Source organism: Thunnus albacares, chromosome 16 (genome assembly GCF_914725855.1).
Source record: "Thunnus albacares chromosome 16, fThuAlb1.1, whole genome shotgun sequence".
NCBI classification, from domain to species: Eukaryota; Metazoa; Chordata; class Actinopteri; order Scombriformes; family Scombridae; genus Thunnus; species Thunnus albacares.
The window spans coordinates 22,550,455-22,565,082 of NC_058121.1; the positions used below are offsets into that span (position 1 = coordinate 22,550,455).

The following is a 14,628-nucleotide window of genomic DNA, read 5'->3' on the forward strand; positions in this document are numbered from 1 at the left end:
AAAAACTAGTAAAAATAGTTTTTTTTCTAGAATTTCTTTGTTTACTTCTCGTTAGGCTTGTTTTACCTCTTTTTTAAAATGTTCGTCTCACCCTTCGCAGGTGGAGTGAGGTGACTCGCCGGCTGGAGCTGTGGGTGCAGCTGATGGAGCTGAACGAGGCGGGGGAGTTCACAGCTGTGGAGGTGCTTCCTGCCAAGGACGTACGCACTGGAGGAGTCTTTCAGCTCAGACAGGTATAACGGATCTGTGTGTTTATAGATTTTTTGGTACATTCATCTGGTTGTATGTTGCTTTTTGTTATTTTATATCTATTTGAACAGATGGAAAAACTGCAATCAGATAATCACTTTTCATCTGCTCTACCCCCAAAACTATTCTCTCATGTGAATCCATACCTGCAGGGTCAGTCCCGTCGGGTCCAGGTGGAGGTGCGTTCGGTGCCAGACTCTGGCACCATGCCCCTCATCACAGCCTCCATCCTGTCTGTGACCATCGGAGACGTCAAGATCCGGCAGACACGCGTCTCAAGAGGCAGCGAATCGCAATGGGTGAGGAGAAGGAAAACAAATTGTTTACATTACTTGGAAATGGATCGGACAAAGGATTTTATAGAAGCTAAATCACCGTAATCTTTGGTTTACATGTCTATACTGAGACATTATGTGTGTGTGTATGTGTGTCTTAGGCCTGCCACCAACTCCTCTCTAACTTAAAAAGCACAGTTTGTTTTTTGACTGTCAGAAAAGAACAAAAAAAAAATCTAATCTCATTTTAAATTTCAGGATGCAGATGAAGAAATGGACAGCTACCAAGTAAGTACATGACAAGTGATATTAAATACCGTGATCCATCACAGTTTGCATGTAACAGAGAGAAGAAAATAGTGACTAAACTTTTGAAGTGTTTCTCTTGTATGTGTGTGTGTGTGTGTGTGTGTGTGTGTGTGTGTGTAGGAGGTAGACCTGGAGAGGATGCGGGAACAGTGGCTGGTCACGCTCACTCAGAGACAGGAGTATCTGGACCAGCAGCTACAGAAGATAGTGTCCAAACCAGGTACAGCAGTGGAACACACACACACACACACACACACACACACAGCCTGACAGACACAAACAACAGATAGCAAAAAAAAAAAGTATTTCTGCACTTTTTTACGGTAACATGTCATTTCCTCCTGCTGCTCAGTGTAATTCACCTTTGAAAGACCAACTGGGACTTCATTTTCCCCTTCCCATATTTCTTTTATTAGTAGCAGTTATGTACAGTTCAAGTCGGCACTGATATAAAGACACAAAGAAGCAAATATAGTTGAGAATTGTTGCCTGACAGATCAATCTGCTCCCACATTGCAACCATGTGGATGAGAATGAAGCATCAGAGTTCCTGTTGTTCTAAAATATGTCTAAAAATATGAACAAATGCACATCACAGAGAATCAGGATTGTATCAAAAACACTGTAAATGTGTCACAGCGGGACCGGACAGTTTCACACATTCACTGTTTGTGTCTGTTCGCCTGCGTTTGTGCACGTAGATAAGTCAGAGGACGATGTTGAGAGGGAGTCTCAGCTGCTGGAGTGTCGTCTGACCCTCACTGAAGAGCGCAACGCTGTTCTGGTGCCGTCAGCTGGCAGCGGCATCCCTGGAGCACCGGTAGAAAGGTGTGTGTGTGTGTGTGTGTGTGTGTGTGTGTGTGTGTGTGTGTGTGTGTGTGTGTGTGTGTGTGTGTGTGTGTGTGTGTGTGTGTGTGTGTGTGTGTGTGTGTAAAGGAAACTATTATTATTACAGCCATCTTTCACTCATATTTCCCAAGAAAGGTTCATTTTAAGGACATGTTTGATATTCACACTGAGATTCTCTGTATAACTTTGGCAATTCATCATTATAACTTATCTTTCCCATCAAGATTTTTTTACCGTTATTACCGTTAGTGATGCAGTAGGATGAGCAGAGGGAGCTCTCAGCCTCTCTATTACATGGACCAGGTGTTCAGTCAGTGTGATGACGGTTCTGTTTCTCCACAGGGTTCCTGTCCCTGGAATGGAAACACACATTCCTGTCCTGTTCCTGGATCTCAGTGGTACGTTGTTCCTCGCTGTCTTTTGTGTTGGCTGAACCCTCTCCTCTCTTAATAACGGCTGAGCTCACTTCGCTTCTGTCTGGTTTTTTTTTTTTTTTCTCCAGCTGATGATTTTCAGGCCAATCTTTCAGCCCCGCTGGCCGGGGGGCTGGATGCGTTTCTCGGAGGCGAGGATGAGGATGACTTCTTTGACCTTCAAATTGTCAAACACTATGATCCAGAGGTAAGGTGACGTGTCTGAATAACTATGGAGATAGCGGATTGAGAGAAGCTCTTTAATTTTCTATGCTTTTTTTAATGTGGTTCAGGTGAAAGTGGAGGCATCCTGGGACTCAACCGTCCACGAGTGCCCCCAGCTGAGCCGCGTGGCTTCGGCCGACCAGAGGGTCTACCTGACAGTCCGCGCACTGGTACAGCTGAGCCACCCGGCCCACATGCAGCTGGTCCTCAGGAAACGCATCTGTGTTAATGTCACCGGAAGACAGGTGGGTGGTCACCCGAGGCGTGGTGGCTAGAAGTGTGCAAGGAGGTTGTGACGTATAAAGTTTAGCTGATTTAAGATGATGTGGTTGTGTGTTTTACGTGGCAGGGTTTTGCCCAAAGCCTGCTGAAGAGGATGTCCCAGCGCAGCACCATCCCCGGCTGTGGAGTCACCTTCGAAATCGTCTCTAACATACCGGGCGTAAGTGCCACATTTATAGTCATTTGTTAGAAAGAAAAATAATCGTCTTCATCGGACGAATCCACAAATCGGCATACTAGACATGCGAGTGGCTGCATATTTTTCCAAATACTGAAAAATCTGGACAAAACTAAAGAATAGCAGAATAGCGTAGAGGTCGTTATCATAAGCACGTGTACATTTCTGCACGCCTGCTCCCACAGGACATCCACGGCCCAGAGGACAGGGAGATGCTGGCCCGACTGGCCGCCAGCACCGAGGACGACCAGTCAGCTGACAACGAGGCAGCCATAGAGAAATACCTGCGCAGCGTCCTGGCTGTGGAGAATATCCTCACTCTGGACAGACTCAGACAGGTTAGAAACCTCATTCCCCAAAACCTAAATGATGGAAATATCTCACCTGTCATTTTACTGGGTGACATTTTATTGGTATTTCTGTGAAGCACGACACATTCAATTCTAATTGTCTCTTTCACTCTTTTTTTTTTTGCAAATTGGAAAATGTCACCCAAAGTTAGAATGAAAACATTTTCCTTTCTTCCTCGCTTTCAAAAAACCCAAAACAAACAGACCTGAATAATTCACAAGTGACAGTGTCTATAAATCACACAATTAGAGATGCTCACAAAACACATTTGCGTGTGTGTGTGTGTGTGTGTGTGCGTGTGTGTGTGTGTAGGAGGTGGCTGTGAGAGAACAGCTGGCTGTCAGAGGGAAAGCCTCCAGACGCTGCCTCAGCTCTCCAAACATCAACCGGGTAAGAGAGGGCGAGTTCGATTCCTACTGTGCTGACCCTAAACATGAAAGGGATAGTTCATATTATTAAAAGGTGATAATGAACTAATCACAAGTAGTGATATTAATGCACTGACACTAATGCTAACTAAAAAAATAGAGTAATTTACCTGTGGCTTGTTTGTATTCTAGGGTTCAAGTTTTGTTTCTTAACATGGTTCCTTCTTCCCCCGCTACTAACCTGTCTCACTGCTACTAACCTGTCTCACTGCTACTAACCTGTCTCACTAACATCCCGCCTCCATGCTGCCTCTTAACTCTCTAACCAGTTGTCATCCAGCAGTCTGGATCTCTACTCCTCCATTCATAAGCTCAATGACTTCAAGGTGAGAAACATATATCATCTCTACTAATCTTCTCATTTGTATTCATTTATCATGTCTTATGGTTATTAAACTCTGTACGAATCTGAATTTTTCTGTTTATGCCATTTCCTATTTCCTATTTGCAAGATTGTCGGCTTCAGAAAAGGAGTTTAAATGATGCGTTAAGTATGTCTGGCATTAATGTAGATTGCGTTTGATTCCCACTGCCTCCACAGTGAAGCAAGACTCGATTTGTTGATGATGAGTTTTGAAGCTGCATTGGAAAAAAAAAAAATCCTGCAGCATATAAATATTAATTTCTATTGTTATGTTTCAGAACTGTTGTTCCCAACCTGGGTGGGAGGGGTACAAGATGTGTTGCAATATATTCATATGAAATAAGAAAAAAAACAAGACAAGTCTACAGATATTCTACAGTAGCTTCTCTGTGAGGCTGCACTTAGGAACAGTAGTGCTTTTAGCTAACATGCTAACATGCTGATGCTAAGTGGGCACGTTTACCATGATCACCATCTTAGGTTTGCTTGTTACATACTAATATTTCACTTATTACTACTAAACACAATTACAGCTGAGGCTGATGGGAATGTTATTAGTTTAGCAGGTATTTGGTTATAAATTAATAATAATAATTATTGTTTTTATAAACTTTATTTGTATAGCACCTTTTATATAAGAAATGCAGCTCAAAGTGCTCTACGACAAAGAAATTACAGGCACCAAGTGCTTCACATGAAAAAAATGTTAAAAAACATTGATGTAACATGAGATGGAAAATAAAACCCACTTGATAACAATAATAATAAAAAGATAAAATAAAGTGAAAATAGAATACATAGATTGCATAACATACGATGGAAGATAAAACCCACTGAATAATAATAATAACAATAATATAATAAAATTAAAATAAAGTTAAAAAATAGAATACATAGAATGCATAAAATCAAGTGAAATACAACATTTTAAAGGAAGTGCAGCTTCAAGGAATTGGACATTTGGACCTGATGATGGCGCTAGATGAAAAGTTAAGGTATCACTACAGTTATTACAGCTCATCCTGCAGGAGACATTAATGTATTTACCACATTTCATGACGATCCATCCAATAGTTGTTGACACATTTTATTAGCATTCATCTTCAGGGGACCATGAATGTCTGTAGAACATCATGGTAATCCATCCTATAGTTGTAGAGATATTTCAGTTTGGATTAAAGTGGTGGACAGACTGACATAGCCGCTAGCACCGCTAAAGATATAATACACAGATTTCTCTGACTTTTCGTTACTCTTTGCTTTTCATGTTAAAATAAAGTTTCACCTTTTCAGGCCCCTAAAAACTCTATAAACAGTCTAAGAAAAGAAAATTACTATTTGGTTTGAACTGCTCATAGCCATATAAAAATATCTATATGTTTTTGTATATTTAAGTTATTTTGTATCACAATACTCGGAGGCTTGAGGGTGATCGCAAAAATAGAGGAGGAAAACAGTGTGTACTGTGTAATTGAAATGGGAAAGATAACTGAAACCCACGGGTCTGTATATGACATTCAAAAGCCTTAATAAACAACTGAAAAGTGTGTTTGACATCTGTCATTGTTGTTGCAGTTCTATCTGATCACCAATAGAGGCTACTAAAGGTCACAGATAACTGAAATCCTCCTTTAAGCCGTGTGTGTGTGTGTGTGTGTGTGTGTGTGTCATCCTGTGTGTGTGTGTGTTTCCCTCCTGTGTTTGCAGGGCTGGGATAGTCACCAGGATCTGTCTGCAGCGCCTCCTCCATCCAGACGCACACTGCCCAGCTCCATATCCCAGAACCTGAACCCAGAGACCGGTACGACTGATAAAACCTTGATTGTCCTTGAGAGCTTTATTTATTCTTCTTCCCTACGTTTTTCGATCGCTGACTGCTTCTGCATATTTTCAGCTACAACTGCAAATATCAAAATGTTCAACTCTTTAAGGACATTTATGCTATGACTTTTCTTCTCTCTAGCATATTCCAGTGATTCTATATAATTTTTTAAAGTATTACATTCATAATGGAAAGTCAATGGGAGGAATATTTGAAAGTTGATATCTCAAAAACTAAAAATGCTGAAGTATTCATACATCCTGGACAGGTGTCCCATGTGGAAATGCTTAGCATATTAAAACATGGGACCAATAGCGCCACCATGAGGTCATTTATTACATGTTTTACATTTTGGCTAATAACTCATGAACTGTGAGGCGCAGCAAAACAATATTTGCACAGTGTATTCCTCGAACGATGCACATTAGACTGATATAGGCTACGCCCATTTACGCCTGGAAAATCTTGCGTTTTTTGCTTCGGGTTGGCACACATTTCATCCAATCGTCACCAAACTTGATATATAACATATTCAGTTGACCCTGGTTAAAACTTATGAGCTTGTTTTTGAGTATCACTTACCGATTATCTGTAATTGGTAAGCAAAATTTTGAAGGTGTGGCCTGATGCACTTAACAAGCCATAACTCTTCAATACTACATTTGATTGCAACCAAATTTGAGAATGTTTTACATACGGCTACACTGCACAAGTGTGTAACATTTGATACAATTCTACCCACAGGGGGCGCTACTGTAATATTATATATATATATATTTGATATTTCTACAATTTTGTTGTCTTAAGATTAAACTTTGTACACAAGTTCTCCATGAGACTGTACACGGCTTATTGAAGTATGGCACCAATAGCCCCACCTACTGGCCATGAGTGAAACACCACTATACTGCTTATTAACTGCTATATCTCTTAAATGTAATATTCCATGGTAACCAAATTCAGTAGAGTTATACAGATGGAGATGCTGAACAAGTCTGTGGCATTTGATAAAAAAAAATTTCACCTGTAGGTGCAGATTTCTGCATTTTCAGCAATAATTGCAATTCATTTCAGCTGTCAGCATTCACAGGCATTTTCTGCAAGAAATGCATTATCTAGTCTTCTAATGGACTCTTTCTCTGCCTTTGAATTATCTTTCCCTGTTTGCTGCCTTTGATGTCATCAGCTCTATTTTTGATGCTTTAGCCCGGGGCCAACTATGTCTGTCCGTTAGCTGTGAGTCTTAATTTGGCACTTGTTTTCTTCTTTGCTAACGCGTCTCTCAATTTCCTTCCTCCCTGCTGCAAAAACTTTATCTATCATGCTTCCTTACTTCTATCTGCCCCTCTTCTCCATCTCTGCTTCTGCAAACTCCTCTTGTTCTCCCCTTTTCTTCCATCCTCCCCATCAGTGCATTCAGGCTTTGCTGCGTCTTATCTCTCTACAGTGAAGGCCGTCCCCAAGCTGCTGAAGTCGCTGCTTCCTGGTGGGAAGGAAGATAGTAGAGACCAGACAGCTGTCCATCAGCAGGTACACTCAGTCAGTCAAACACCGTGCTCTGGATTTAAGCTTTTATTCTGCTCGCTGTCTTATCAGGGATTTAAAGTTTATATGCATCACCGCAGCCTGAATGTAAATATCCTCTCTACTCATCAGCAGCTATTTCTGTTTCTCCTGTTGCCATGGAAACAGAGCTTATGTAGATGGGAACACAAATAATAAATAACATGTATTAATTCCCTAAGTGCCCAAGATCAGTGGTTATCAGAAGTTTACAAAAGTGGTAACTGTGGTGCAGAAACTTTATCATAAACAAGCACAGTTTTGTGCAGATTATACTGTGTGTATATATATATATATATATATATATATATATATATAATATGTGTGTGTTCATCAAGATTATCTCAGCTTGGGCTCAGAGACAAATTTTTAAGTGGCTTTGTTCAGGTCATATGGGATGGATGGTAGAGGTTACTACAATGTAGAAACAACATTCTGTTCACTTGCTTGCTTATACACAGAGAATTTTGAATCTAGACAGATCATTACAGATCAAATATTTAACTTTTTTCTTATGTTTGAAGAATAGTCTGACTTAAAGTAACAGCCCCATTGACAGTATAACACTACATCCATCAAACTGGGCTTAATTACTTTGAATGACAGACTTTGGCTGATGTGAGTCATTCATAATTGTTTTGTTTTTATTAAATGCCAAATCAGATTTATCAGAGCTTTCAGAAAATTCAGAGTTATTGAGTTTTGAATACTGTTCACGTTAACATCCAAGTCATTGGATGTCGGGAACATTTCTAATTACAATAATTTGACATTGACAGATTTCCCGTTGGACATGAACGCAGCATAATGACTGTATTGAGTTGCATTATGGGAAGTGTAGGAGCCAGGGTTTTTGGAGCTTGACCCAATGTCTCTCGGCCTCTGCTGCATCGATTTTGATCATTCTTTTCTTTTGGATCTGTTAAGTCCCCAGTCGTACTTTTATCAGAGTGTGAATCTAAATATCTGGATTGTCCGTTTAAGACCTCATTTGGGTCAAGCAGTGATAATAAAACTTTCAAAGCACCTTTGCTTGATCCATCACCAAATAAATGATATCATATTGAGGTTATTGCTAATAAAGAAATTACAGTCCCCACAGTAACTGATAACACTTACTACTGTGTACAGAAAACAGAATTTAGATGCAACAGTAATGAGCTTAATATCAAAGTACTCCTGGATTAGTAACTGTAATTGTAAAGTGAACTTACGTGTGTTGTCATGACATTTACATTTGTACAATTGAAACATTGTTACTCGAGTAACCACGTTAAGAATGAAACTGATCGACACTTACAGTATAAACATAGGTGGTATCTCCCAAGTGATTGACGTGCTGTATAATGTTTGTGATGACAGCGGAGACTCTACAAACAGCCCCCGCTGAGACAGGAGTGCACTGTGTGTAGAGGAGGGTTAATTAGGAGCAGGTGAACCTCGCCACCCCCGCTCCTTTTTACACCTCCTCATCCACTGATCTCCAATCATGCGCCATTGAGACGCAGGAGTCCGCAGCTCTTCACTCCTGCTAAACACTGCAGCGACTGATTTGACTGATTAGCCGCAGAGGGAAGCTAATCAGGGAAATCATGTGCTGTGGTGTTCGGTTGGAATGGAAACCCGTCGGGCATTGTTGCCGAATTGTTTTAGGCCATTGCCCTAATTAGCGTTTGACTCAATCCCGCCTGCTACAGATGTTTACAAAAGGTCAACACAAAAACAAAATCCTTGAGTATTTCAAATATTAGCAGGCTGTTGGGGGGTTTCACGTAAATTGGATGAGTGACTGATTGTAGGTCTGATCTCAACACCTGCGTGAACAACAATCAGCACAGTGGAACAATTTACTTTACAAATCCCTCTTAAAAAGTTCTGGACATGCCTGGTACCGTCGATGAACTGCAGGTTACAGTAAATGTTCAGGACTGTATTAAGGCTAGATACTCCTCTGTATTAACTGCTGCTAATTAAAAACGTCATGATTACAAATTTGTACCGTTAACAAATGTTGTGTACAGCAGAGGTGTAGACTCAAGCCAGACTTCGCTGAGAATTTATTATTCGACTATATTTCAAATTAAAGACCAAAACCAACAATTCTTGAGTTTGTCTCTCAGCACTTTCCAACTTACCTACGCTGTCTGTGGCGCTAACCCTCAATCCCATCGTTTCCTACTGAAGACAATGTAAAAACAGGTCACAGATATAAAGTTTCAGTAATCTCTAAAGGCTCAGTAATCTCCTAAAACAGCTGGACAGGAGCATTTGTTGGGGACCTGCACACCTGCACTTTGATACAGTTTTGATGCTCTAGTGTGTATTTACGGTGTATTTACAGCACCAGGTTGGTGTATGTGCCCATAAATAGAGTCCATGTTTATGCTTAATGAAGGAACATGTCACCCAGAGCAACGGTGTTGTCAATAATGGAGCTATGGTACAGAGGAATAAGATATATCAGGCTTTGGATACACACATGATACTTGTTAGTGGGTTAAATTCATTGTTGGTTTTGATCTATACCAAAGCTTTGAAAGGAAAATGTGGGACCTGAAAGACTTGCATGTTGATGAACAATTTACTTATAAAAACTTGACTTGGACTTGAGATTTGAGACCTGTTTTGTCAAGACTAACCCTAACCTTCATTTAGACTTGCCCTAAAAAGGGTCCCCCATGTGTCAACTACAGTTTTTTGATTCTGCAACCCCCCCAAAAATATCATCTTTTTTAAAATAAAAAACAAATCTGCATCTAATTTGGAACAGGCAGCCATCCATGTGCAGCTTACATGTTGTGTCGACTTACAGGTGTACTGTCCTGAGCCACAGACGGACAGGATAGATGTGTTTGACCTGCTCTCTGTCTGTAGACCTACTGTCCACGTAGGTTGTGGTGCCTCTCAGAGCTTAAGTACAACATGACCCGAATCAAACCATTTGCATTTGATCTGCAGAGTGTGGAGAATGAAGTGTCGGATCCCTCAGAACGTGATGTCAGGGACGCACGAGAGTCAAACAATCATCCTGATTATCGCAATGCTGCATCTGCTGAGCACACAGTCAAACAATCGTCCTAATTAATTAAACATCTTAAAAACTCGAAGATGAGGTTTATTATTTTTTCGATTACCCTCTTCAAAAAGTGAAGAAAAAAAATAGTTAGGAAGCAAATCGTACAATATTTAATCAGCTGACAGATCACTTTGATTGTTGAAAAGGTAACTAGAATACTGAGTAGGAACAAATGATTATGGGTACAATTATAATTATGGGTGCAATTATCTTGATTGCTCTACCCGTTTATCATTTGTCTGTCTGAGTGATCTGATGAACAAATATTTTTATTGCACTTTCTGCTACTCATATCAACATCTTGACTGCTAATCGCCACAATAAATAAGATATTTTTCCTCCTTGTACTATATTAATAAACTAAACTCATTGTATGCAATTATAAAAAATGTCTGGGCAGTCAAAACATACTGAAACAGATGGTTAACTGGCCTAGTTAGTTATCCTAGTTTAGTGTTCTGTGAGATTATGACATTCAGCCTACAGTATCTGTCTTTTAGAGTCGTACATTTCTCTTACTGTCATACCAAAGCCTGAGCTTTCTAGTTCCCTCACAGCAGCTAATCACCACTTGATTTCTAATCTCAAGGTTGAACTTGACTGAAATGACACTGACTGGCTTGTAATTCCATCTTGAAATCTGCCTGGCAACAGACCCGTAACATCTTTTTAAATGCCCTTCCTGTTGCAGAGTTTGCCTCGTATCATGGTGCAGTCGGCCAGTGTTGAAGAGGGAATGAGCAAACAACAGCAGCCGGTAAGTTCTCCAAACTGTACTTAGTGCCCAGATGGTGTTATGCTGTAGGTATCTAAATGTCTATATGAGCTAAGTATCTTTTATATATTTATCTGACACCATGCTCTCCCGCTATGTTGCTCTTAAATGATATATGAGCACATAAGTTATCTTTTTGGAAAAGGCTTCTTTTTCCCATCAGGAGCTACTGCACACAAATGATGCAAACTGTTCTAGCCTGGTAATTTATTCTACATAGAGTTGAAGAATTGTTATAATTGTCTCTGATACACTTTTATCATTTTTATTGCATTCAGATTAATTATGTCCTTCAGATTTCAATGAGATCCTAGATGGGGGGTTTGATTTATTGTACCTCTATTTTACTGTTCTCTTGTTTCTTTTTTTGTTGTTATATTTATGCAAATAACAAAGAAAAACAGTTTGTCACAAAAGGACAGCAGCCAGTAAATTTCTTTAATTAGAATCACAGATTTGTTTAGCATTATGTTGCCTTTACAGGTTGTAGAAAGCTGCTCTAATTGATAGTTTTATATTAATGAATCAAAAGACATTGTGTAATGTGAAAGATATAACTTCTAGGGATAAACCCACAGAGAATCATCTACTCTGCAGTTCCTCTATGGAACTCTTTAGCATCTTTCAACTTTCAGCATCAACTTTATTTTAACGTTTCTCACCGCACTGTAATTAACTAAGATTTATTTTTTGTCCAACTGAGAACAATCTGACTCAGAGGCAACATTTCATACATGGACTTTTGCCTTTTGTTGTATTATGAGTCACTAATACCTTTGTTGCCATGGATTCCCCGCAGGTTCCTATTGAGGAAATCATCCCTCCTGAGATCCAAACGGAGAGCCCCAGATCCATGCCCCTTCCTCCGCCAATTATCCCAGAGAGTGAAGACTTCACCCCCAGCCCAGTGAGCGAAGCCTCCAGTGGCTACATGTCAACCAGTATATCCACGGCAACGCTGTCAGACGTCTACACGCTGAGCTGGGACCTGCCTTCATCATCCGGCTGCAGGGCTGACAGCTTTGAGGCTGTGCCAAATAAAGAGGAAGAGGAAAATAAAATGACGCAGGAATCCTCACCTCTTTCTGTTACCTCACAATCCGACGCTGACCTTGAATCTCCTCTTGCGGACCAATCAGAGGCTCTGGAGTCATCGCAGGTTTTGAACGGCAAGGCACCCGCAGAGGTAACTGACTTGCCACAATCCAAACCAAACGATACTCTGTGTGATGCTAATCTGAGTCCACAAGAACCAAATCAGTCTGCGTCGGTCCAGTTGAAGGAGCTAGAAGAGCCTGATCCAGTTGCAGAATCAGACTTGCCAGGCCAGACCAAACAAAAGCAAGACTCAACAACTGACCATGTTGGTTCAGAGCAATTAGACAGTTCAGAGCCACTCAAAGATTCATTGTCGGTACAAGAGAATGAAACCAAGCAGATAGAATTACAACAAACAGACAACTTAAAACCAGAGACCTCTATGACAGAAGATTTTAAGCTGGATAACGCCACAGATGACGCCGCTGACAAGACAGAATCTGAACTCCCAGTCCATAATGAAACACAACCATCTGCGCAAGAAGGTCAAAGTCAGTTGGAAACGATGGTCCCACTGCCACAACAGCCTGAACAAGAACAGATAGCCTTGGACAATTCTCAAGATACAGCTCCAAACCTGATCCCAGTTTTGTCTGAAGTCTCGGCAACTACTCCTGTGCCATCTGGGGACTCAGTTCTTCAAACTGCAACCCAGGAACAATCCCTTCCCCAGGCCTCAGACCCAGATGGTGCCTCTATGCCGACTTCATCTTTATCCACAGATGAGGTGCAACATGAAGCAACTGTTGGCGCATCTACCAGAGCTGCTGAAACTCCAGCTTCTTCTTTGTCCAACGTTCAGCCTTCTAAACCCACTGCATCAGCGGTCAACCCTTTCAAGATCCAGAAAGTGAAGTCATCTGATCTTAAGTCCTTTCACCGTATCCTGGGCGAGGAGGAGGAGAGTCCTGGGCAGGTGGAGCGGGCCGCCAGCGTTGGAGCAGGACTCAACCTCTCTGTGCCAATGGAAAGCCTGGAAATCATCTCAGACTCTGAAGGAGATGCAGCTGCTACCACCGTTCTTCCTGACTGGTTGAAAGAAGGGGAGTTTGTGACTGTTGGGACCAATAAAAGCGGCACCGTCCGTTACGTGGGACCCACAGATTTTGCAGAGGGCACCTGGGTGGGAGTGGAACTGGAGGTACCAGCAGGTGAGTAGAATAGGTCCAGAACTTCTGCATTTCAGCTGATCTTACCTCTTTCTTCATGAACACTGTACTTGGTTCTATCGCCAATCACAACACCAAACAAACCTTTCTCGGTCTTTCTCTAGGAAAGAATGATGGCTCGGTAGGCGGAAAGCACTACTTCCACTGTAACCCTGGTTACGGTGTACTGGTGAGGCCAGACAGGGTGAGCCGAGGTGGCAGCAAACGTCGTCGCCATCAGCAACAACAGAAGCGCCGCAGTGCTAATTTATCTGGATCCAGCCCAAACCTGGCAGCCCTTACCGCTCTGGCTAAAGGCGAAGGTGGAGGGGCATCACCCGGCCGCAGCAGAGGAGAGAACCGCAAGTCCTGGAACACTTGAGAAGAGGGGTCTCCGCTTAACGGGTAATTGCTGGACTCCCAGTTAGCTGTCACCTCCACACCCAGCGTCTGGTTGATGTGATCATCTTTCAGAAAGAGTGACAATTCACTGAATCTGGTACAGTTTTCACTCCACACTCCTCTGGTGGGAGAGGGAACCTTCTCATCACATCTTTATCACTCATCATCTGCTATAGGCTGTATTCCCACCTGGGAATACTTAGTATTTGAAAACTACAGAGAAATATTGAATGTTTTATCAGAAAATGTGAATGTTTTTAGGTATGTAGATGCAAATAACAACCATTTCTCTTTAATGAATTTCATTTACGCCAAGATTTCATGTTTTTAAATGGTGGATATCTCCTTGCGGAAAGGGTTTTTTTCCTGTGACAACAGTATATTACAATCAAAACACTGCCTCAAAATCAGCACATTTTGTCTTCATCAATGTGCTCTGCTACTTGCCAAGCAGAAGTACATTGGGGTCAAATATTAATAATAAAAAAATCACTGGATTATGTTGTCAGACTTCAAAGGTGGCACATCACTCGTAAGTGCTCATACTGTACATCTACTGTTCAAAATATATTATGCAGCTGCATGTTGGAGTCTCATAAATTACTTCAAAACCTTTTGTAATGTTGATTGGATGCTGTTATTTTATTGTTGTGCCTTGAAATATCATGACTACTACTCAAACAAATGTGCCTTGGTGAGAAATTAGCATGTTTTTCCTGTGTTGTGCGGTTGAAAACTGTTCATGAACTGTTTTAAGGAGCTTATTGTAGCTCTTGAATGTGTATTTCTACTGTTTTAGAAACAAACTTGCACTCTTTTTC

At 41.1% G+C, this 14,628-nt stretch overlaps 1 protein-coding gene across 4 annotated transcripts in view; it reads left to right on the forward strand.

Moving 5' to 3' along the window:
- Positions 1 to 14,189, forward strand: part of LOC122999961 (kinesin-like protein KIF13B) — a 35,663-nt gene extending 21,474 nt beyond the window's left edge. For 2 of the 4 annotated variants that reach the window (XM_044377354.1, XM_044377357.1), the window contains 17 exons: positions 101 to 233; positions 402 to 548; positions 783 to 812; positions 954 to 1,053; positions 1,535 to 1,661; positions 2,025 to 2,080; positions 2,185 to 2,303; positions 2,389 to 2,565; positions 2,670 to 2,762; positions 2,966 to 3,118; positions 3,444 to 3,521; positions 3,829 to 3,885; positions 5,631 to 5,724; positions 7,157 to 7,275; positions 11,076 to 11,141; positions 11,959 to 13,408; positions 13,531 to 14,189. In XM_044377354.1, the coding sequence (XP_044233289.1) occupies positions 101 to 233; positions 402 to 548; positions 783 to 812; positions 954 to 1,053; positions 1,535 to 1,661; positions 2,025 to 2,080; positions 2,185 to 2,303; positions 2,389 to 2,565; positions 2,670 to 2,762; positions 2,966 to 3,118; positions 3,444 to 3,521; positions 3,829 to 3,885; positions 5,631 to 5,724; positions 7,157 to 7,275; positions 11,076 to 11,141; positions 11,959 to 13,408; positions 13,531 to 13,787 (3,256 nt within the window). In that variant the 3' untranslated portion in view covers positions 13,788 to 14,189. The remainder of the gene's footprint in view (positions 1 to 100; positions 234 to 401; positions 549 to 782; positions 813 to 953; positions 1,054 to 1,534; positions 1,662 to 2,024; positions 2,081 to 2,184; positions 2,304 to 2,388; positions 2,566 to 2,669; positions 2,763 to 2,965; positions 3,119 to 3,443; positions 3,522 to 3,828; positions 3,886 to 5,630; positions 5,725 to 7,156; positions 7,276 to 11,075; positions 11,142 to 11,958; positions 13,409 to 13,530) is intronic. The other 2 variants (XM_044377355.1, XM_044377356.1) reach the window with 2 other exon arrangements.
- Positions 14,190 to 14,628: the final 439 nt, after the last annotated feature.